Genomic DNA, 23,415 nt, shown 5'->3' on the forward strand with positions numbered 1-23,415 from the left:
TAAACTCGGGAGTCACCAGCATGTGGCTAATATTAGAGTCATGAGAATATATGAAATCAACTAGGGAATAAGTACAAACAGAGAAGAAGAAATAGGAGGTCCAAATCCAAGTATACTCCAAAGTTTAGTGTCAAAAAGAGGAGAAAGGAGAAACCAGAGAAAGAGGAGCAACCATTGAGGTAGAAGGAGAACCAAGAGAGTGATGTCCCAGAAGTCCAGTGAAGAAAGTGTTTCTAGAAGGAGAGAACAATAGAGCAATTTGATGTGGACAGAGGACTGACCATTAGATTTGGCAATAGAGAGGTCACTAGTAACCTTGATGGAAGCCATTTTAGAGGAAGGATTGGTAAAAAATCTGACAAGAGAGGGTTCAAGTGAGAATGAAAGGAGAGGAGGAGGATGGCAAATATAAACCATTCTTTCAAGGAGTTTTGAGATAAAGAAGAATGGCGAAATGAGAAAGTAGCCCTAGAGGGAAATGGGACTAATAAATGGTTTTGTTTTGTGTGGTTTTTTTTTAAGGTAGTAAATATTATCACGTCTGTATGCTGACAGAAATGATCCAGTAGAGAAAGAAAAAGTGATGATGACATGTGTGGGGTGGAGTGGGGAAACTGCTGGAACAGTGTCTTTAAGGAAGTGAGAGGGAGTGGAATCCAGACCATAATTGAAGGGGTTGGCCTTCTGGGGGAGAAGAATGACAGTTCTCTCATAGTAACAAGAAGGAAAAGTGATTAATGGAGCAGATGAAAATGTATTGGCACATGAGATGGTGAAAGCAGGGAAAAGTTATTTTCCGACTGCTTCTATTTTCCCAATTAAACGAGAAGCAGGATCCAAGCAGAGAGAAGACAGGTGAACAAATTTAGGGTTGGAGTTTAGCTAGTAGAGTATAACAAAAGATAGAATAGCAGGGGAATTAGTTGAGAGTATAAACAAGAGAACAAAAATAGTGGTGAAACATAGGATCTAGGATGGATTAGGAGAGAAGTTAGGACATGGTGGAGTGAGGGATAGTGAAAAAGCTGGTAGGATCAATGGAGTGTGGTTCCATTGACTTTGGAATTGGGGCACAATAAAGAGTGAATGGTGGTGATGAGCAGGATGCTTAAAACGGTATTTTAAAGGGGTTAGGTATTGGTAATGACAAGGTTTGGGAATAAATGTCAGAGTTTGTGACTGAGCTGATAAGATCATTGGAGGAGAGAAGGGCAAGGAGTCAAGAAAGCAGGATATTGGAAGTGGTTCTCAAAGTGTGGTCTTCGGACCAGCAGCACCAGCAACACTTGGGGTTTTGTTAGTAATACAAATCCTTAGGCCATCCCAGACCAATTGAATCAGAAACTCTCAGGGGTGGCACCCAGTAATTTATGTTTTAACAGGCCCTTTTGGATGGTTTGATCATGTTAAAGATTGAGAAACACTGGCTTGGGGATTTTGATGGATTGTGGCAATTGAGGAGGGGTGAGAGATGGAGTCAAATTGAATAATTTTGCAGCCACCCCAGAGAACAGGGGACTGCTGGGGCAGTTGTTCTCAGCCATGACTGCACAACATTAGAATCATCAGTAGAGTTTAAAAATCCCAGTGTTGAAGTTGCACCCAGAATCAATTAAATCATGATCTGGCAGGGAGGGGAATTTAAGAATATCAGTATTTTTTTAAGTTTGCCTGGTGATTTCAATATGTGGGCAAGATTGAGAGCCACCAGCTGATGGGACATACAGAGCCCTAAACAGTTCAGGTGATGAAGGTTTTCTGGGAATCTGGGAGCTTTTCGTGCTGACTGAAGTAAATAGAGAGCATGATAAGAATGATCCTGACAGCATCTGGGGCAGAATTTGGTGGTGAGGCTGTGTGTGCTAGAGCTGGGTGTGTGACAGTACTATCCAGACTGTATGGACCTCTAGGGTTGCCTCTTCACACCTATCAATGAATCTTATTCTTCTGGATTCCTAGAAGAGGTGTAGTTTGGCAGGACAGATCTACAAACAAAAGACATAGGGATGTTCACTGCCCACCAAATATACTCCATAGTTAATATTGGTCTCCTTTTGGCATGCCCAGGTCTCGAGAAGCAACCACTGTCAGAGCCAATTTAGGCCAGGGTCACTCCTGACCCATGGCTTCCAGGCAGCAAGCTCCTTGGGCAGGCCTGGCTTTCCTCCTAACTGGTTTCTATTTATGTGGAAGCAAAAGTAGCTTTTCATGCATTAAGCTCTAGGTCCAGTCCAGATCCTGTAGGAGTTCAGATGGAAGGAAAATCATTAGCTTTGGAGAAAGATTTAGCTTAAGACTCTAAGAGGCAACATCTAGCAGAAAGAAGGGGAACATGAGAAAGGGAGTCTGGGAGCAGTGTAGTATATGCTCAATTAATGTAGATAGTAATGAACCAGGAATTGTTGAACTTGGAGGAATGGGATGATTCTCTTTTACTAGGCAAGGAGAGCGAGAATGAGCATAAATGTTTGGCCTTTATGCAGGAAGACTTGATTGGGGGATTATTTCACACAATAAAACAACATGAAGGTCAAAGAAAAGGAATATCACATGGTGGTAATGGAACAATAGGGATTATCACACACAGGTAGAATGAGCTGCCATTCGCTGGAGTCCAATTATACTGTGATGAGACCTGGTATTCATTGTATTATCCTGTATAGGCAGATAAGGGCCCAAAGGTATAAAGAGGAGGTGCTTTTAAAAGGAGGAGATTGGTCTCTAAGCATGGGACACAATAATTGGGACAGGAGAAGGATTATCATATACATACATGCCAAGAACCCATAAGACCTTTATGAAAGTGTTTGGACCATCAATAAGGTGGGTATGTGAAGAAAACGCATCAACTATGTCTGTCAATACAACATTTTCTTTTAAGGAAATTCCAATGATGCTCTGGAATTCTGGCCTCTGGAAGGTGACACTAGTGACTCTCCCCTGGCAAAACTGACAGGAAAAGAAATTGTCCTGAAGTTCTTGCCCCCATACTCAGCACAGTTTCACTGGGAAGATGGTTCTGGCCAGGACTTTTCACCTTTGAGGCAAAAGACAGGCTAGAGACAAACAGGAGGCAAGTCCCCTCTTTCTGTGTATCAGGAGTTTGGAGGAGGATCACAAAAAAGCAAACTCACCTCTTGCAGCTCTCATGCAATTGTCTGCCCCAGCAGTTTCCTGTTCTCTGGGGTGGCTGCAGAATTATTCAGCATCCCCAAGTGAACATGCTTGATTAAGCTTTAATTTTAGCAACTCGCTAGGTGAACAGGGGAGGCTGTTTCATTGTTGGGAGGGGAAGGGAGGAACTAGAATAAGAGCTGTGCTCTGGATCATCAGCCCATATCACTCAAATCTATTATGCAGCAGCACCACATTGGACTAGGAAGCTATGCTGCTATGGAGGTAGCAAAGGGCAAAGGTGAAAAGTAGGAACTGCTGATGTGGCAAGTAACCCTTGAATACTCCAGGCACAAAGCGTTCTTCCCTCAGTCCCAGCTCTGCAGTGTAGGGCTAAGAGGGAACACTGGTTCATTAGTTTAAGCCCTCCTTACTTTCCATAGATTACTCACTTTTACAAATTTCTTGCCAAAGCTATTCAGAGCAGCTTTTTGCATTTCATTCATTCACTCACTCATTCATGCCATGTCTATATATCCCTCTTCCAGGAGATCTCAATTACTCCCAAGGCTTCAGTAAATATGTTAAAAACTCCTAACTCTCTGCCACTAGGCCAGAATCCTTTTCTGAGTCCACTCTGGTAAAACTACTTGACTCTGTGTGAGACTAAAGCAAAAAATGTTTATTTGGTACAAAATTTATATTTTGACTGGTGCATTTCCTAATATAACTTATGTAGACAGCTTAATTGAACACCATAAGTACATGGAACCTTGAGTAGGACATGAGATTTTGTTGGTTTGTCCACAGTGATGCCCCAATAAATCCCAGAGTGATTTGAACAGTGAATAAAAAACTATTTGCATACAATTGCAACTAAAAGAATAAAATACCTAGGAATAAATTTAACTAAAGAGACAAAAAAACCTATATAAAGAAAACTACAAAAAACTGCTAAAAGAAATCACAGAAGACCTAAATAGATGGAAGGGCATACCGTGTTCATGGATTGGAAGACTAAATATAGTTAAGATGTCAATCCTACCTAAATTGATCTACAGATTCAGTGCAATACCAATCAAAATCCCAACAACTTATTTTTCAGAAATAGAAAAACCAATAAGCAAATTTATCTGGAAGGGCAGGGTGCCCCGAATTGCTAAAAACATCTTGAGGAAAAAAAAGAAGCTGGAGGTCTCGCGCTGCTGGACTTTAAGGCATATTATGAAGCCACAGTGGTTAAAACAGCATGGTATTGGCATAAAGATAGATATATCGACCAATGGAATCGAATAGAGTGCTCAGATATAGACCCTCTCATCTATGGACATTTGATCTTTGATAAGGCAGTCAAGCCAACTCACCTGGGACAGAACAGTCTCTTCAATAAATGGTGCCTAGAGAACTGGATATCCATATGCAAAAGAATGAAAGAAGACCCATATCTCACACCTTATACAAAAGTTAACTCAAAATGGATCAAAGATCTAAACATTAGGTCTAAGACCATAAAACAGTTAGAGGAAAATGTAGGTAGATATCTTATGAAACTTACAATTGGAGGTGGTTTTATGGACCTTACACCTAAAGCAAGAACACTGAAGAAGGAAATAAATAAATGGGAGCTCCTCAAAATTAAACACTTTTGTGCATCAAAGAACTTCATCAAGAAAGTAGAAAGACAGCCTACACAATGGGAGGCAATATTTGGAAAAGACATATCAGATAAAGGTCTAGTATCCAGAATTTATAAAGAGATTGTTCAACTCAATAACAAAAAGACAGCCAACCCAATTACAAAATGGGAAAAAGACTTGAACAGACACCTACCAGAAGAGGAAATACAAATGGCCAAAAGGCACATGAAGAGATGCTCAATGTCCCTGGCCATTAGAGAAATGCAAATCAAAACCACAATGAGATATCATTTCACACCCACCAGAATGGCCATTATCAACAAAACAGAAAATGACAAGTGCTGGAGAGGATGTGGAGAAAGAGGCACACTTATCCACTGTTGGTGGGAATGTCAAATGGTGCAACCACTGTGGAAGGCAGTTTGGCAGTTCCTCAAAAAGCTGAATATAGAATTGCCATACGACCCAGCAATACCATTGCTGGGTATCTACCCAAAGGACTTAAGGGCAAAGACACAAACGGACATTTGCACACCAATGTTTATAGCAGCGTTATTTACAATTGCAAAGAGATGGAAACAGCCAACATGTCCATCAACAGAAGAATGGCTAAACAAACTGTGGTATATACATACGATGGAATATTATGCAGCTTTAAGACAGGATAAACTTATGAAGCATGTAATAACATGGATGGACCTAGAGAACATTATGCTGAGTGAGTCCAGCCAAAAACTAAAGGACAAATACTGTATGGTCCCACTGATGTGAACGGACATTCGAGAATAAACTTGGAATATGTCATTGGTAACAGAGTCCAGCGGGAGTTAAAACAGGGTAAGATAATGGGTAATTGGAGCTGAAGGGATACAGACTGTGCAACAGGACTAGATACAAAAACTCAAAAATGGACAGCACAATAATACCTAATTGTAAAGTAATCACGTTAAAACACTGAATGAAGCTGCATCTGAGCTATAGGTTTTTTGTTTGTTTGTTTGTTTGGTTTTTTTTTACTATTATTATTACTTTTATTTCTTTTCTCTATATTAACATTCTATATCTCTTTCTGTTGTGTTGCTAGTTCTTCTAAACCGATGCAAATGTACTAAGAAACAATGATCATGCATCTATGTGATGATGTTAAGAATTACTGATTGCATATGTAGAATGGTATGATTTCTAAATTTTGGGTTAATTTCTTTTCTTCCGTTAATTAATTAAAAAAAAAAAGTATTTGCAAAGTCTTCTTTGGGGAATGATGAGAAAGGGGGAAAAGTCAACTTCCCCAAGTTGAATTCTTGATATTCTCACAAGCAGTGTGGACAATCAAAGCTATTGGCTGAGCCCCCAAACTTGGGGTTTGTTCAGATGAAACTTAACCCCACAAAGGATAGGTCAACCCTATTTAAAATTAGCCCTAAGAGTTACCCCCAAGAGAACCTCTTTTGTTGCTCAGATGTGGCCTCTCTCTCCAGCCAACACAACAAGCAAACTCACCACCCTCCCGCTGTCTACATGGAACACGACTCCCAGGGGTGTGGACCTTCCTGGCAACGTGGGACAGAAATCCTGGAATGAGCTGAGACTCAGCATCAAAGGATTGAGAAAAACTCTAGAATGAGCTGAAATTCAGCATCAGGGGATTGAGAAAATCTTCTCAACCAAGAGGGGAAAGAATGAAATGAGACAAAATAAGAGTCAATGGCTGAGAGATTCCAGAGTCGAGAGTGTTATCCTGGGGGTTATTCTTACGCATTAAATAGATATCACCTTGTTAATTAAGATGTAATGGAAAGGCTGGAGGGAAGTGCCTGAAAATGTAGAATTGTGTTCCAGAAGCCATGTTTCTTGAAGATGATTATATAATGATATAGCTTTCACAATGTGACTGTGTGATTGTGAAAACCTTGTGTCTGATGCTCCTTTTATCTACCTTATCAACAGATGAGTAAAATATATGGAATAAAAATAAATAATAGGGGGAACAAATGTTAAAATAAATTTAGATTGAAATGCTAGTGATCAATGAAAGGGAGAAGTAAGGGGTATGGTATGTATGAATTTTTTTCTTTTGTCTTTTTATTTCTTTTTCTGGATAGATGCAAATGTTCTAAGAAATGATCATGAGGATGAATATGCAACTATATGATGATATTGTGAATGACTGATTACATATGTAGAACAGAATGATCAACAGTTAAGAATGTTTGCGTTTGGTGTGTTTTAGTATTTAAAAAAAAACAAAAAACTACTTGACACTCCAACTTCTTTACCTGGGATTTTCCATAGGTATCTATAAGTCAATATGTCAAAAGCTGAACTCATTCTCTCTTCCCTCACACTGATTTGTCCTTCTATCTCATGGATGGTTCTACTGTTCACCCAGTCACCCAAGCTATGCCAGGGCCATTCTTGGTTCCTCGTGCTACTTATCTGACACAGCAATCAGTCACTTAGTCCAGCTGAATTTCACCTCCCAAATGACTTTTAATTTAGTCTCCTTTTCACTCTCACTGTCACAACCCACCCCCCACTCCACCCTCCCCAATCCAGTCCAGCATTACTTTCCACCTAGATTACAATCATAGCTTCCTAATTGGAATCCCTACCTCCAGTCTTAATTTCTTTTTATTCTCTATTATGTAGCCAAACTGCTCCTTCTAAAAACAAATCTGTTCATGTTTCTGCCCATTTAAAACTCTTCAAAGACTTCACCATTGTCTTTAGAATGCAGCCCACCTCCTTAACACGACTCAAAAAAGACCCACATGAACTGGCCCTTGCCTACCTCTCTGGCTTCATCTCTTGCCATTATTTTATTCATTCATTCAATAAATATGTATTGAGTGCTTATTGTATGCCAGACACTAAATCTAGATGCTAGAATACAGTAGTGAACAAAATGGATCTCTGCCGTCCTGGAGCTCGAGCTATTCTGATCTACTTTCTATTTCCCTCTCACCCCTAAGCCAATATATACACAGTTCATTCTGCTTAGAAAGCTCATTGCCCTTCTACTTAAATGACTTCCTGCCCAGCTCCCCCTTGCATAGCTACCTCCTATTCATCATTTAGATCCCCCTCATTCCCCAAACTAGGTTAAGTTCCCCTACTACATGCTTCCAAAGCAACTTGTACCAGCCCCATCAAAATGACTATCACATTTTATTGGAACTACTTTCAAAGTTGTCTGTATTCCTATTAGACTATCATCTTGTTGTATCCTCAGTGCCTAGAACTGTTGAAGTAATTAAACAGATATTTAATTATCACCTACTCTGTGCCAAGCACTATATAGTCTAAAATTATTTATTTTGTCACCCAAACCTACTCTTCCTTTTTGTATTTCCTTATTTCTATCAATGGGGTTACCATCTTCCCAGGCATGTAAACTAGAAATCTCATCATGAAGTGACTTCTTCTTTTCACTTGTCCATAAATCAAATTTTTAGCTAAGGCCAGTATATGTTAACCCTGTAACCTCTGTTTGGTTTATCCACTCTTCTCCATTTCCACTTTTATTGCCCCAGATCAGTGCCTCATGATTTCCTCTTTTCTTTTTTTCTTCATTGAGATATAACTTACTTACCATACAATTCACCCATTTACAGTATAAATTTCAGCAGTTTTAGTATATTTAGAGAGTTGTGTAATCATCATATGAGTGACGTTTATAATATTTGCATCATCTCATAAAGAAACCACATACCCATTAGCAATTACTCTCCATTGTCCACAAGGTCTTCAGACCCAGATGACCACTAATTTACTTTCTGTCTGTATCGATTTGTTTATCCTGGACATTTCCTATAAATGGAAACATTGAATAAGTGGCCTTTTGTGACTTCTTTCACTTAACATAATGTTTTCAAGGTTCATCTATGTCATAGCATATATTAGTACTTCATTCTTTTTTTAATGGCTGAATAATATTCCATTGCATGGATATACCACATTTCCTTTATCCATTCACCAGCTGATGAACACTCAAATCGTTTCTACTCTTTGGCTATTACAAATAATGCCTCTATGAATATTATGAACACATATGCTGATTTGAATCTGATATGTACCCCAGAAAAGCTTATGTTCCTCTTTAAAAAATATTTCTATTGAGAAATATCTATTCACATACAGTCCAACTTATACGATCAAAGACACGTAATATCATCACAGAGTTGTATATTCTTCACCATGATTTTAGAACATTCGCATCATTCCAGAAAAAGAAAAAAAAAAAGAATTTCATATGTTCCATACCATTTCCTCTCCCTTTCATTGACTTATAGTATTTCAGTCTACCCAATTTTTACCCTTTATCTCTCCCATTATTCATTTATTTATCATTATTATATATTTTTTAACTCATCTGCCATACCCTGGATAAAAGGAGCATCAGATATAATGCTTTCACAATCACACAGTCACATTGTAAAAGCTATCTATTCATACAGACTTCTTCAAGAATCAAGGCTACTGGAATGCAGTTCACAGTTTCAGGTGTTTCCTTCTACGCACTCCAATACATCCTAAACTAAAAAAAAAGATATCTATATAATGTGTAAGAATAACTTCCAGAATAACCTCTCAACTCTGTTTAAAATCTCTCAGCCACTGAAACTTTATTTTGTCTCTTTTCTCTCTTCCTCCTTTTGTTCAAGAAGGCTTTCTCAATCCCATGATGCGTAGTCCCAGCTCATTCCTGTGAGTCAGGTCCCATGTTGTAAGGGAGATTGGGAGTCATGTCGGGGAGAGGGCAGTGAGTTCACCTTCCAAGCTGGCTTACAGAGAGAGGCCACATCTGAGCAACAAGAGAGTTCTCTGTGGGGTACCTCTTAGGCATAATTATTGGTAGGCTTAGCTTCTCATTTGCAGGAATAATCTTCATAGGAGCGAGAGCCCCAAGACTGAGGGTTCAGCCTATTGAATTGGTTGTCCCCACTGCTCGCAGGAATATCAGGAATTCCCCAGATGGGGAAGTTGAACATTTTCTCCTTTCTCCTCAGTCCCCCAAGGGGACTTTGCAAATACTTTTTTTCTCTCTGCCCAAATTACTCTGGGATATATCAGGACATCATACTAATCTGTACAAATCAACAAGATCTCACACCCTATTCAAGAGTCTATGTAATTATGGTGCTATGTTCTTTTAATTCATCTCTGTGGGTACTGACCTATTGTGGGTGGGACATTTTACTTAGGTTGTTTCCATGAAGCTGTAACCTAGCCTATTTAAAGTAGGCCTTAATCCCTCTGATGGAGTCCTTCATGACAGGATAAAAGGAAGAGACATTTTGAAGAGAGCTCAGAGAAAGAAAATACCCCAGGAGAAGCAAGAAGCACACTCAGGAGCTGAGAGAGCCATTTTAAGACCAGAATCCTGGAGAGAAGGATCAGCAAACATTGCCATGTGACTTCCCATGTGACAGAGGCACCCTGGATGTCAGTAGCCTTTCCTCAGAGAAGGTATTTCCCTCCTGATGTCTTAATTTGGACATTTTCATGGCTCTAGAACTGTAAATTTGTAACCTAATAAATCCCCTTTGTTAGAGCCAGTCCATTTCTGGCATATTGTATTCCAGCAGCTTTAGCAAACTAAAACACTGAACATATTTTTGTATGGTCAGATATTTTCATTTCTCTTGGGTATATAAGAGTAGAATTGCTAGGTCAAGTGGAAACTTTGTATTTAACTTTCTGATGAATTATCAGTCTTGTTTTCTAAAGCTGACACCTTTTTACATTTCCACCAGCAATATATGAGGGTTCGAATTTCTCCATGTCCTTGCCAACACTTGTTCTTTCTGTTGAAAAATTTTTTTTTTATAGCCATCATAGTGGGTGTGAAGTGATATCTCATTGTGATTTTGCATTTACTTTCATCTGGGCGTTCCTGGTATTCCTCACAATTCTGTTCTATACCTTGCTCATACATTCATTTATTAACAAATATTTACTGAGTTTCCATTATGTACCAGGCTCTCTCCCTTGGCTCTTATCCACATGCTTGGTTTCAACTATACAAGGTGACCTGGGCTTTAAGCTGCCGATTGGGCATTTGTATTGTATTGCATTTATTGATGTAATACAATGTTGAATAGAAGTGGTGAGAGTGGATAGGCTTGACTTGTTCCTGATCTTAGTTTGAAAGCCTCTAATCTTTCACCATTTAGGAAATCCCCTTCTAATCCTAGTTTGTTGAGTGATTTTATCATCAAGGGGTGTTGAGTTTTTTTAAATGCCTTTTCTGCTTCTTTGGAGATAATCACGTGGTTTTTGTCCTCTATTCTATTAATATAGTGTATTGCATTGATTGTTTCTGAATGTTAACGTGCATCTCTTATTAAAAAATCCCACTTTTTATTTGTTTTGCTAGAATTTTGTTGAGGATTTTTGTGTCCATATTCATAAGGGATACCAGTTTATAGTTTTCTTTGCTTACAGTGTTTTTGCCTGGTTTTGTATCAGAGTAATACTGGCCTCAAAGGGAAAATGTTCCTTCCTTTTCGATTTTTTGGAAGAGTTTGCGAAGAAGTGGCACTAAGTTTTCTCTAAATGGGCTTTCCCCTATAAGAAGTTTTTTTTTTTTTTTTGCCCTTTTTTAAAAGAGAATTTATAGGTTTACATAAAATTATGCATAAAATACAGAGATCCCATCATGGGATTTTTTTTTCTTTCAGAAATTCAATTCTTTACTTGTTATAGGTCTATTTAGATTTTCTGTTTCTTCTTGAGTTAATTCCAGTAGTTTGAGTTTTCCTAGACATTTGTTCATTTTGTTTAAGTTACCTAATTTGTTGGCATATGTTGTTCATCGTATTCCCTTGAATTTCTTCTTTTTATTTCTGTAAGGCTAGTAGTGATGTCTCCCATTTCATTTCTGATTTTGGATTTGAGTCTTTTCTGTTTTTTTCTTGGTCAGTCTAGCTCAAGGTTTGCCAAGGGGCTATTTTGGTTTTGCTGATTTTCTCTATTGTTTTAGCATTCTACATTTCATTTATTTATGCTCTGATTTGTATTACTTCCTCCATTTTGATTGCTTTGGGTTTAATTTGCTCTTCTTTTTCTAGATTCCTAAAGTGGAAGTTTAGGTTATTGATTTGAGATCTTTCTTCTTTTCTGATACAAGTATTTATAGCAATAAATTTCCCTCTGAGTACTGGATTAGCTGCATCCCATATGTTTAATATGTTGCATTTTCATTTATCTTGAGGTATTTTCTAATTTCCCTTGTGATTTCTTCATCTTTTACTGTCACTAAGAAACACAGATATCCCTTTCTAATGAATATTACACTTTGCTGTCCTTCTTATGAGAAAGTTTAGTTTAATAATATTTGTTGAACATTTACTAGTTCAAGCTGAGTGTTGGGAATACAAAAGAGGTTTATGATAGCTTCCACATTGAAGTAATTCAAAGTACAGTTGGAGAGGTGACCCAGAAACAGACAAATATAATATAGATTATAAATTCAATGACAGATTTATGCTTAAAGTACAAAAGAATTTGAAAAAATTTACAAATTAGCTCTGTCTAGCAGAATAGGTTTCACAATGGTAATTGTTTCACAAACTAATTCAAGAGTTAAGCAAAATGAAGAAAGACCATTTCCAGGTAAGGGAACAGCCTGTGCAAAGATTTAGTTTAGAAGTGTGAAACAAAATTGGTTATTTGAGACTACCTTTTTCCCTAGTCTCAGATTATGGGATTCTGGTGAAGTAAATTCTACCCCTCACTCTGGTAATGGATGTGACCCAGGCATAAGATAATTAGAACATTATGTTATCTTGGCCAGTGATTCAGGAATGGGCACAAGTCAAAGCCAAGGGGACTTACTGGGACTTTTACTGGAATTTTTGGTTTTTCCTACTGGAAAATGCCCAATAGGCAGCTTAAAGCCCAGGTCACCTTATGTAGTTGAAACCAAGGATGTGGATAAGAGCCAAGGGAGAGACCCTGGTACATAATGGAAACTCAATAAATATTTGTTAATAAATGAATGTATGAGCAAGGTATAGAACAAAATTCTGAGGAATACCAGGAACTTCCAGGTGAAAGTCGTCTCATCTTCCCCTGAACTCCCACCACAACTTATCGGAATTGTTTTTATGGTGTTTATCATTTTCTATCTCATAGAATAGTTATCTATAAATCTGCATTATATCTTCTCATAGAATCTAATGCTTGTCTAAGTCTATTTCTTTGTATCATATATCAGAGCTTATATGATATGTCCTCTCGCCATCTCTTTAGCATCAACTTTTATCACTATCCTCTTCACTTTTGCTCCAAATATTTTTAAACTTGATGTACCCTGAACATGCCATGCTCCTTTCTACTCCTTTCCATATGCTACCCCTCCATCCAGAACACCGCACCTCTTCAACTCAATTCAACAAGCACTTATTAAGAACTAACCAAGTGCCAGTCACTTGCAAAGTGAGACCCATTAGTGGAGAATGAAATCAATTTAAAGAGGTGATCACTTTATAATGAACTACAATAGAATAGAGTAAAACAGAAAATGGCAGAGTGCATCTCATAATGTAAGGATAAGTACTATCTTTGTAAAACTTTTGTTTCAGTTGGCGGATGTGTAATGAATCACAATGTAAAACATATTCCTTACTGTAGAGCACAGTGAAAAAACTGTGAAGGCTGCTACCCTAATACACCTGCATGACCAAAGTGAAAAGATCCCTGGTTCAGAACTCAAACAACCAAGCATGCCCATGGACTTCCTGGCCTGTAGCATTAACCTAAGTTTTGAGACTTCTCTGAAGAAGGGTCACGAATCAGGTTCTAGTCCTTTCTTCTGTGTCATCTACCTCCAATTTTTGTGTGTGTGTGTGTTTTAACTGTCCTTTCAAATCCAACACACAGGTTGGCCCATAGCAGATTACTGCTGTTAGCCATGTTATTTTATTTTATTTTAATTTTTTAATATTTTTATTGACCAAACAAAACAATACACAAACATTCTTAACATATGAACATTCCATACTTGTATAATCAATGGCTCACAATATCATCACATAGTTGTATATTCATCACCACGATCATTTCTTAGAACGTTTGCATCACTCCAGAAAAAGAAATAAAAAGAAAAAACTCATACATATCATTGACCCCTCCCTCTCATTGACCACTAGTGTTTCCATCTACCTAATGTATTTTAACCTTTGCTCTCCCTATTTTTTTCCTATACCCCTTACCACTCCCTTTCATTGATCACTAGTTATTTCAACCTACTCAATTTATTTTAACATTTGTTCCCCCTATTATTTGTTTATTTTCAATCCATATATTTTACTCATCTGTCCATAACGTAGATAAAAGGATCATCAGACACAAGGTTCTCACAATCATATTACAAAAGCTATATCATTATACAATCATCTTCAAGAAAGAAGCCATGCTATTTTAAATAACAATCAACAGTGATTGAGCACTTGCTATTTGCCAGGCATTATACGAAGGTTTTTTTTTTGGCATGGGCAGGCACCAGGAATCAAACCCGGGTCTGTGGCATGGCAGGCGAGAACTCCGCCTGCTGAGCCACCGTGGCCCGCCCTATATTAAGCTTTTTACATGGAATTATCTCATTTATTCTTTACAACAACCTTAGAGATAGGCAATATTATTGTCATTCTTATTTTATAGACTGTGAAAATTGAGGCATGGAGACACTGACTCAACTTTCTCAAGGTCACACAGCTAGGAGGTGATGGAGTGAAGATTCAAACCCACGCAGGTCTGGCTTCCCAGCCCATGCTATTGGCCATGAAGATCTGTGGCTTCCGAAGTGGGTTTTGCAGTTGAATAGACACATGTATGTGTCATACAACAGCTCTGCTGGAATGACCCTGAGTAGCTATTGACTGAAGAGCATTCTTTACAGTGTGGCTCCTGTCTTTCTTAACCATCACTTTGATAAAAGCAGCCTAATTTATTTGGACCCTGCATCTGTAGCTCAATATTAATCTGCATGTTGGCTTAAACTCTCACTAGTTCCCCTGAGGAGAGAGAAAAGTTGGAGGAAAATGAGGCCAAAATTCATTGCCATTTTTTTCAAGTTATTTTTAAAAAGAAAGATGATAGGGGAAGAGAGTATATGTCTGTCTGTTGAAAGGAATGAGGTTCTGTCGCTTGCCAGTGAATTTTTCTGACTTTGAAGCTCTGGTCCCTGCTGGAGCCTCTGAGCTCTCTGTGCTCTGAGCACGCTCTCAGCCTATGTGCTCCCGTTGAAGGTGATGAGGACAAAATTAGGACAGGTCGCCCAAAAGACCCCCCTTCTTTCGTTCTGAGTGAATGGTCTCTCTTTCTCAAAATTCTCAGTTTTAGCTAAGAAAGGGAAAGAGCAGACCTTATTTTCTAAGAAGAAAGGAAAAGGCTTTGGGAGACTATTCCTTCCTTTCCCAAGTAGGTTGCAGTATAACAGGGAGAGAAGAGTCAGAGAAAGGACCAGAGGAAAAAAAAAAAAAAAAAGACACAGCAGGGCTCTGAGCCCCTCTCCTATCAGGTTTTACAGAGGGGCAATAGATTTTCTTCATTGCCAGTCCTGACTTATCACAGCCTTGTTTTTAATGAGGTATAATAAGGGGAACATTTTGTAACAACACGGTTCCCCTATTTTATCCCACAAACAGCTGTGTCATGCTTGTGGCTGGAAGAATGAATCATATCTCTGCCTGCATATGCTAACTCCCATGTAATTACCCCAGCATCTTAAATAAAGCAGGCCCTAAACCTGTCGCTCACATTACAAGCAAACGGTGCAGACCTCGTAACTGGGGCCTCTATCATTACAATTAATTTATCACAGAAGCAACTGAGATTAGAGGCTAGAATTAAAACCCAGAGCATGGAGAGTCACTGTAGTGACACTGAAAAACAGGCTCTTGAGAGGTGGCTGGCTCCAGCGGCTGCCTGACTAATGCCTTTCCGGGGAAAAGCAGCCTGGGTTGGATTTTGTTTTCTTTACATTTTTTCCCACTCAAAGATTTTACTAAAGTGATTTCAGTGCCTCTCTTGATTCAAAAATGATGTTGGAAAAATTCTACCTGATACTTAATCAGAACTATGATCAGGAGTCACCATTTTCTCATTCGTAAATGACCAAATTCTCTCCATACAAACAATCCCCTGAGACCCTCCCATTTGTTTTTGTTATTAGAAAGGAATTTCTCATGACATCAGTTGGTTTCCTCTGAGGGGGCAAGAGATTGGGGGAGGGGAGGGAAGAGCAGTTGCCTCAAATATAAAATGCTGTTTGCATCTCGTCAGGCAGACCTTCTCAACAGGGTTCCTTGACTTAACAGAGACAGAAAATATTATTTGATTGACTTATTTTCTTAGTTCTCCCAAGAATGGTAAAGCTAGCACATCTAGATGTTACATCCTAGATGCATCCAAGAGAAGCTAATTCATTACACTCAAAGGATGCCTTTAGGCATTCACGCTTCCCGTGATTGAGTAAGGCTGAAGAGAAACCATCAGATCGACGACTCGGTTACAGAGTTATTTACAGAGCCAACCAAAGCACCCTCTCCCAGACAACCTAAGTCAGCCTTTACCTTAGTCAAAGTGATCTCCACTCACCCACCTATGCATGGGCTCCTTTCATGAACGGAGTGGATAGTGCCTCTCTCAGCCCTTCTACCAAAACCCCTCTGGACATAGATGTCAGTTATTGTCATCATCAACAAAGCTCAGCTATCTACTCTCTCTCTCAATTCTGCTCACTGTGTGGCAGAGTCTACTAAGTGCTCACCCAAACTTGTTTCCTTTTTTTCTTGGGCACACAGCTAGACTGCATTTCTTAGCCTCGCCTGCAGTTAGATATAACTGAATTGGTGGAGGTGATATATGCCATTTCTACCAGGCCCATTTAAGTCTCCTATTTGATTCTCTTTGCTCTCTTCCTTTTCTCATATGCCAGCCAGAAGATCCAGCAGAGGATTCTGAACCTTTGGGGATGGATGGCTGAAGCTGAATTCCAAAATCACTATTAAGAGGCTACCTTCCAAATATATTATAATATTAAAGATGTGAAGGTTCTTCCAAAAACTTGTAAGCCTTTCCTATTCAATAGTAAACTCTTGTAGTTGTTATTACTGCAAAAAAAAAAAAAAAAAAAAAAAGAGGCTACCTTCCAAACACTGTTTGATTTAGCAATTAACCAACCTTGACTAAGAAACCCTGCAAATGAGCTGACCGAACCCCTTCCTCACGAAGCTCTATAGCTTGTGAAGAACAGGGGGAGAGAACCTGATGCCCAAGCTTGGGAAAACAGCTTCTATTCCCAGATTTGGAAGAGATCTCAGCACTCATCTTAGGACAACCAAGGCCAGCTGCAGGCCCAGATTCCTGACCTGGGAAAGTTCACAGCTGGGTCCCTCACACAACTGACAACTTTCATTCTGATAGGTTTTGGAAGGCTCAAGGAAGAAAAGATAATTAGGAGGAGGGCTAATAAAATCTGACTTGAACAAAATGAGCATGTATGAGAAAGCAAACTACAAAGCACAACCTCCAATCAGATCAAATTAAACCACTGCTTATACTCTTTGGCATGGTATGCATGGCCCCATTTTTGTGTATCCTGCTACTGTTTCTTATCAATCCTGCTAATGCTATGTTCTCTCAGCTCCTTGGAGATAGCTTTGTGAAACACCTTTCTAGGGTTGAACAATCTGCTTCCCCACCAGACTGGAAGCTCTTCAAAATCAGAAGAGCCTCATTCATCTCTATCATCTCTATACCCACGTGGCCAGCTCAGGGCCTGTAACCCACACTAGCTCAATGTCTGCTAAATGTATGAGCACAAAGCATTGTACATGATAACCAACATGAGTTCATTTTCCCAGATGGACATGGCATTCCTGCCTCTCATCATTCTACACATTGAGATGTTTTCTAATAATGCTGTGCAAATGGAGAGCTATTCAGCTTTCTTTCTGATCAAAAGCAAGTATTTGAAAGCTGAGCTTCTGGCATTGAGCAGGGTAGAGCAGAGCTAAAAGGCCAGCAAGGAGAGCAAACTCATTCCCTTCAAAGATGTATCTTAATACTATACTTGAATTTGCCTTAGGACATGCCAAGGGCAAAAGTTCAGATCCCTAGAACTCAAACTCAAGTACTTCATGACAACCAGAAAACAGAGCCTTTTCTTCTTGCAGAAAGATTTCTAGTTCCACGTAAGTTATTTGTTACACACCAAAACAAGGGAAACAAAAATGCTATGAAAAATATTCAATTTATAAAAGGGAAACAGACTGCTATTAGTATCAGCCTGATGGAGATCAGGCTGCCTTCAGACCTCTACACTGCAGCATTCTCTCCTTGATCCCCCTGCTCACTTAGGAAGAGAGCCCAGAGGGATTTAGACTAGACCAGTTTTGGTCTGATTTGCAGTGAATTCTTGGTTTTGTCTCATTTCTTTGAACATCATTCTCCTATTGAAAAATGGGTTGAATCAGTTTGAAACAAAAGTTAAGAGTGCGGGCTCAGGGTCAGACTGACTGAGTTCAAATCTCAGTTCTGTAAAATACAAGTTGAGAAATCTTGGGCAAATACTTAACCACTTTAAGCCTCTGTTTTCTTATCTGTAAAGGGGGGATGAAATAAAACTAAGCAGGGCTGAAATATTGTATACAAAGATTTAGCACAATGTCTGACAAGTAATAAGCACCCAGGAAATGTTAGTTGCATTGTTTTGACTACCCATATCAGAATTAGCATCCATCTTCATCTTGTTCCCTCCTTTTACAACTGAGAAAATGACTCCCTTCCTATTATGATTTAATCCTCCACATGTGCGCTCTGGCTCTCATCTCTTCTTGACTTTTCAAAAGTACTTCATTAATCATTACTCTTTCTTGCACTATCAGTCTTTTTCTTTCTCCTGGATCATTTCCATCAGCACACACACATGCATTATTTTATCCCACCAAAATCCCTCACTTAACCCATATCCCTTTCAATCTGCTGTCAAATTTTTCTGTTCTTCTGTATAGTCAAACATCTCTAAGTGTAGTCTCTATCTGCTCTATACTTTTTTCTCACCTCCCATTAACTCTTCAACTGATGTCAATTAGATTTTTACCCCCATCATCCACTAAAATGTCTCTCAAGGTTACCGATTGTGCTGGTTTGAAAGGAAGTATGCCCCCTAAGAAAAGCCATCTTTTGATATAAATCCCATTTCTTAAAGGTAGAATAATCCCTGTTCAATACTGTATATTTGAAATTGTAATGAGATCATCTCCCTGGTTGATGTGATTTAGTAAAGAATGGTTGTTAAACTGGATTAGGGGACGGCATGTCTCCACCCATTTGGGTGGGTCTTGTTTGGTTTATTGGAGTCCTATAAGAGAGGAAACATTTTGGAGAGAGAGACTCAGAGAGAGCAACACTACGAAGCAGAGAGTCCACCAGCCAGCGACCTTTGGAGACGAAGAAGGAAGACGCCTCCCGGGGAGCTTCATGAAACTGGAAGCCAGGAGAGAAAGCTAGAAGATGATGCTGTATTCGCCATGTGCCCTTCCAGCTGAGAGAGAAGCCCTGACTGTGTTCGCTATGTGCCTTCTCACTAGAGAGAGAAACCCTGAACTTCATTGTCCTTCTTGAATCAAGGTATCTTTCCCTGGATGCCTTTGATTGGTCATTTCTATAGACTTGTTTTAATTGGGACATTTTCTCGGCCTTAGAACTGTAAACTAGCAACTTATTAAATTCCCCTTTTTAAAAGCCACTCTGTTTCTGGTATATTGCATTCCAGCAGCTAGCAAACCAGAACACTGATCACCCTCTATATTACCAAACCCAGAAAACGAATCTTTATTCTTGATCTCTCAGCAGCATTTGACATAGGTCACCATTTTCTCTTAGAACACTCTCCCCTTCTGCTCCTTGGTTTTCTTACCTCTCTGTCCACTCCATTTCTGACTCCTTTCTTTTTTTTTTTCTCTAGCAGATCTTTAAATGTTAGAGTTCTCAAGTTCTTATCTTCTACTTTTACACAATCTGCCTTGGTGATTTAATCTATTCCAAACATTTTAAATAGTAAAGCATCACTATAACAATAATAACAACAAAACACCTAAAATATGTGACATTGGCTTTGGGACTAGGCAATGAGCATCAAGGAAGTTGATAAGAAGACCAGAATAATATCACCTTGTATTATGTAGTGATAGACATTTGGTTAAACTATTGTACCAGTTTGAATCTGTTGTGTACCCCCAGAAAAACCAAGTTCTTTAATCCTTATTTAATATTGCTGGGTGGAAGCTTTTTGATTGTTTCCATGGAGATGCAACCTGCCCAATTGTGGGTAGCAAATTTTGATTAGATGGTTTCCATGGAGATGGTTCTCTACCCATTTGAAGTGGGTTGCTTACTGGAGCCCTTTAAAAGAGAACCATTTTGGAAAGAGCCACCAGAACCCACACAGCCAGAGACCTTTGGAGATGAAGAAGGAGAACACCCCCAGAGGAGTTTCATGAAACAAGCAGCCTGGAGAGAAAGCTAACAGGCATCGCCATGTTCTCCATGTGCTCTCTAGTTAAAAAAAACATCCTGAACATCATCAGCCTTCTTGAACCAAGGTATCTTTCCCTGGGTGCCTTAAATTGAACATTTCTATGGCCTTGTTTTAATTTGGACACTTTCATGACCTTAGAACATGTAAACTTGCAACTTAATAAACTTCCCTTTTTAAAAGCCACTCTGTTTCTGGTATATCGCATTCCAGCAGCTTGCAAACTAGAACAACCACAATAACTTTGGGAGGCAGAGAACATATCTAATGAGCTAGTAGCATTGGAGAAGGAGATCTTAAGGCAAAATAGTAAAAATATGAACAGTTGCTTTTAGCTACATTTGATGAGGTACTAAAAGAAAAAGATAAACTCAGAAAAGAACTGGCTACTTTGCAAGCAGAATTTAGTGGGAATATAGAGAACCCAGAGCTTACTGGGTTGAAAAATATATATATTTTTCATCTCCAGCCTCTCTAGAAACAGATTTTCAAATTAAGATCTGTCATATGACCAAAGACCAAATCCGGGGTGTTGCCAGAAATATATAGTTTCAGGGTGAAGTAAAATCAACGGTCCTCATTAAGCTCTGAAGAAAATTCAGCTGGACAATGAGGCTCCTAAAAAGCTTAAGAGTATGGCTCCACAGAAGCCTGACATGCTCAGAGAACTGTTATTAAGTCTAGAGAAAACATGTCTTGTAAAAATTGTAGATGCGACTATTGGCACAGAGTTCCCTAGCATCAAATACATAGAAAATCCACAAAATTTGTTAGATAGCTGTATTGGCAAAATCACTGCCAGCTTTGGCTAAAAGAGATTGAAACTGTTTGATATGTGAAAAAAAAATGCCTGGGTCCTCAAATTTCTTCAGGCAGAAAATAAGCTAAAAATGTTGATCAGTAACAAAAAAGGCATATTATTTTAATGTCCTCTTCAGAAGTGTCCAAGAAGAATGATGGAAAAGGAAGGATTTCTAGAGAGCAGAACCAAGAACCATGGAGAAAAATGAATTGGGGATCCACACTCAGGGAGCAAAATCAGGGCCTAATCAAGGAGCATTCCAACTCCCAGAATGGTGAGATCTGCCAACATTTGTACAGCAGAATTTCAGAACTGTTATGGACCAGATTTTGTCTGTTTTAAATGGAATAACTTATTGCCATTATCCTGCACCAATTCCACCATTCTATGTTGGATGTACAGTAGGGGAGCACTGATTTTTTTTTTAGTTATGGTATTTAGACATACAGAAACCACATTTAGGCCTAATAAAGATCACAAGATCCTGATCTTTGAGTCAGGTGTCACGAGATGATTAAAATTGGTGCCAGTATGTGTGTATGTGTGCGGGTGGTGGTGGTGGTGGCAGGATTAGGGTCTTGGGATTGTGGGTGAGTGTATTTTTCAGGTGGGAGGGCTGTGAGTATTCTTAAACAAGAAGTGGATTGTGGTAGATTAGATTATTGTCCCAAAATATTTATTCTCCCCCTGCTTTCCATGGAGGAGTTTATTTTCCTGCCTCTTGACTTTGGGCTCAATTATGTGATTGTTTCAGCTCATGCTACATTAACAGATGTGACCCATGCATGGGCTTGAAATATGATTGTGTTGTTACCTCTCACACACCTCAACCATGATCATCTAAAAAAAAAAAATCTCCCCAGGTAGCTGCTGCCTCTTTAGCCTTACCTGCAAAATGACCACCTATGGATTAGATTAGAACTCAATCCACTGCAAGAGCAGAGATGCTGAGCCAAGCTGCTCCTAGATCAGCCAACTTATAGATGCATGAGAAATAAGTGTTGCTTCTGTATGTAGCAGAGTTTTTTTGTGGTTGTTTGTATATAGCAATAGCTGATACAGAGCCACTGGCTTCTTTCCCAATTCTTCAAACACGCTTAGCACTTTCCTGCCTCAGAGCTATTAAAATAAACTGTTCCTTCTTTCTGAACATGCCCTTTCTCATTGCAGGTTTTAGTTTCATCTTTATTCAAATGCATTTCTTCAGAGACTACCCTTAATAGACCACACTATTATTCTATATAGTTGTAACATTTATTTCATAGCACTCATCCTCATTTGTAATAATAAATACTTATATATTTACAATTGTTTATCATCTGTTTTCCCCGTTGGACCGTAAGCCCCAGGAGGGCAGGGACTATACCCATTTATTCACTAACACATTCCCAAAGCCTAGGACTAAGACTAGTTCATAGTATATTATCAGTAAATATTTGTTAAATAAATAGCTTTTTAAAAATGAACAAATGAACCCAGAAATGTTGGAAAACACATGGCATACTCTTTGGGCTAATTAGAAAGCAACTGTAGAAAATACAATTTAATTTATTTCTATTCTCCTGATCTTTAATAACAGTCTTGGTCCTGTCCTAACGGGTTGTGCTTCTCAAAGAATTTGGCTGCCCTCTTGGTAACTGAACCAACCAATCTAGCAAAATTGCATAGCTGATGGGCTCCTTGCTTACACTATGCCTGATTGTTTTTGGACAAATGTTGTGACTCTGTGTCAAAGATGCAGCTCAGGACACCTGCTGTTTCTGCCAAGGTCAGAGCAAATTTTTTTTACAAAGTTTGATTGGTATATTCTACCCACTCCAAAAACATAAGTACACCCCTCAAAAACACATGTGCACACATGGAGCTTGGTTCAAAGCAATAGCAGAAACCTGGAACCCAAGGCTATCACCAAACTGTTGACCTTAAGTCCACAGACAGGTAACTCTAACATAAACCTTCCCGAGCTACTTTTCCTGTAGCACTGGCGAGGTCCCCAAATCAGTCTTGGCAATGTTTCTGACGTACAAACCACACGCTGTGAGAAGAGGTGTTCTAAAGTAGGGAGATCTGCTCATAAGAGAAGGATAGAGGGAGAAATGAGAGTCTAAATCCTGGTAAGAGTTTCCAAGCTAATTGATTCTGGAGATTTGGCTTTCAGGATTTTCTAACCCCAAGCTTCTTCAAGTCAAGATCTTTGACTTCAATCTCTATATCCTTATACTTTCTTTTACTTCTCCAAAGCATTAAAATGTACTAAACTTAAAAATATATTACATATATGTGAAAGCATATGTAAGTCAATAATAAAATGAACA

The 23,415-nt window shown here is 38.9% G+C and overlaps 1 protein-coding gene across 3 annotated transcripts in view; it reads right to left on the minus strand.

Moving 5' to 3' along the window:
• RNF220 (ring finger protein 220) overlaps positions 1 to 23,415 on the minus strand; it is a 245,583-nt gene that overhangs the window by 158,313 nt on the left and 63,855 nt on the right. Inside the window, exon 1 of one of the 3 annotated variants that reach the window (XM_077149908.1) lies at positions 8,464 to 8,482. The exons of the other annotated variants lie outside the window; for them this stretch is intronic. Coding sequence (XP_077006023.1) covers positions 8,464 to 8,467 — 4 coding nt within the window. The 5' untranslated portion in view covers positions 8,468 to 8,482. Of the gene's footprint in view, positions 1 to 8,463; positions 8,483 to 23,415 lie in introns of those variants that run through there. 3 annotated transcript variants of the gene reach the window in all.

Source organism: Tamandua tetradactyla, chromosome 2 (assembly GCF_023851605.1).
Source record: "Tamandua tetradactyla isolate mTamTet1 chromosome 2, mTamTet1.pri, whole genome shotgun sequence".
Taxonomy (NCBI): domain Eukaryota; kingdom Metazoa; phylum Chordata; class Mammalia; order Pilosa; family Myrmecophagidae; genus Tamandua; species Tamandua tetradactyla.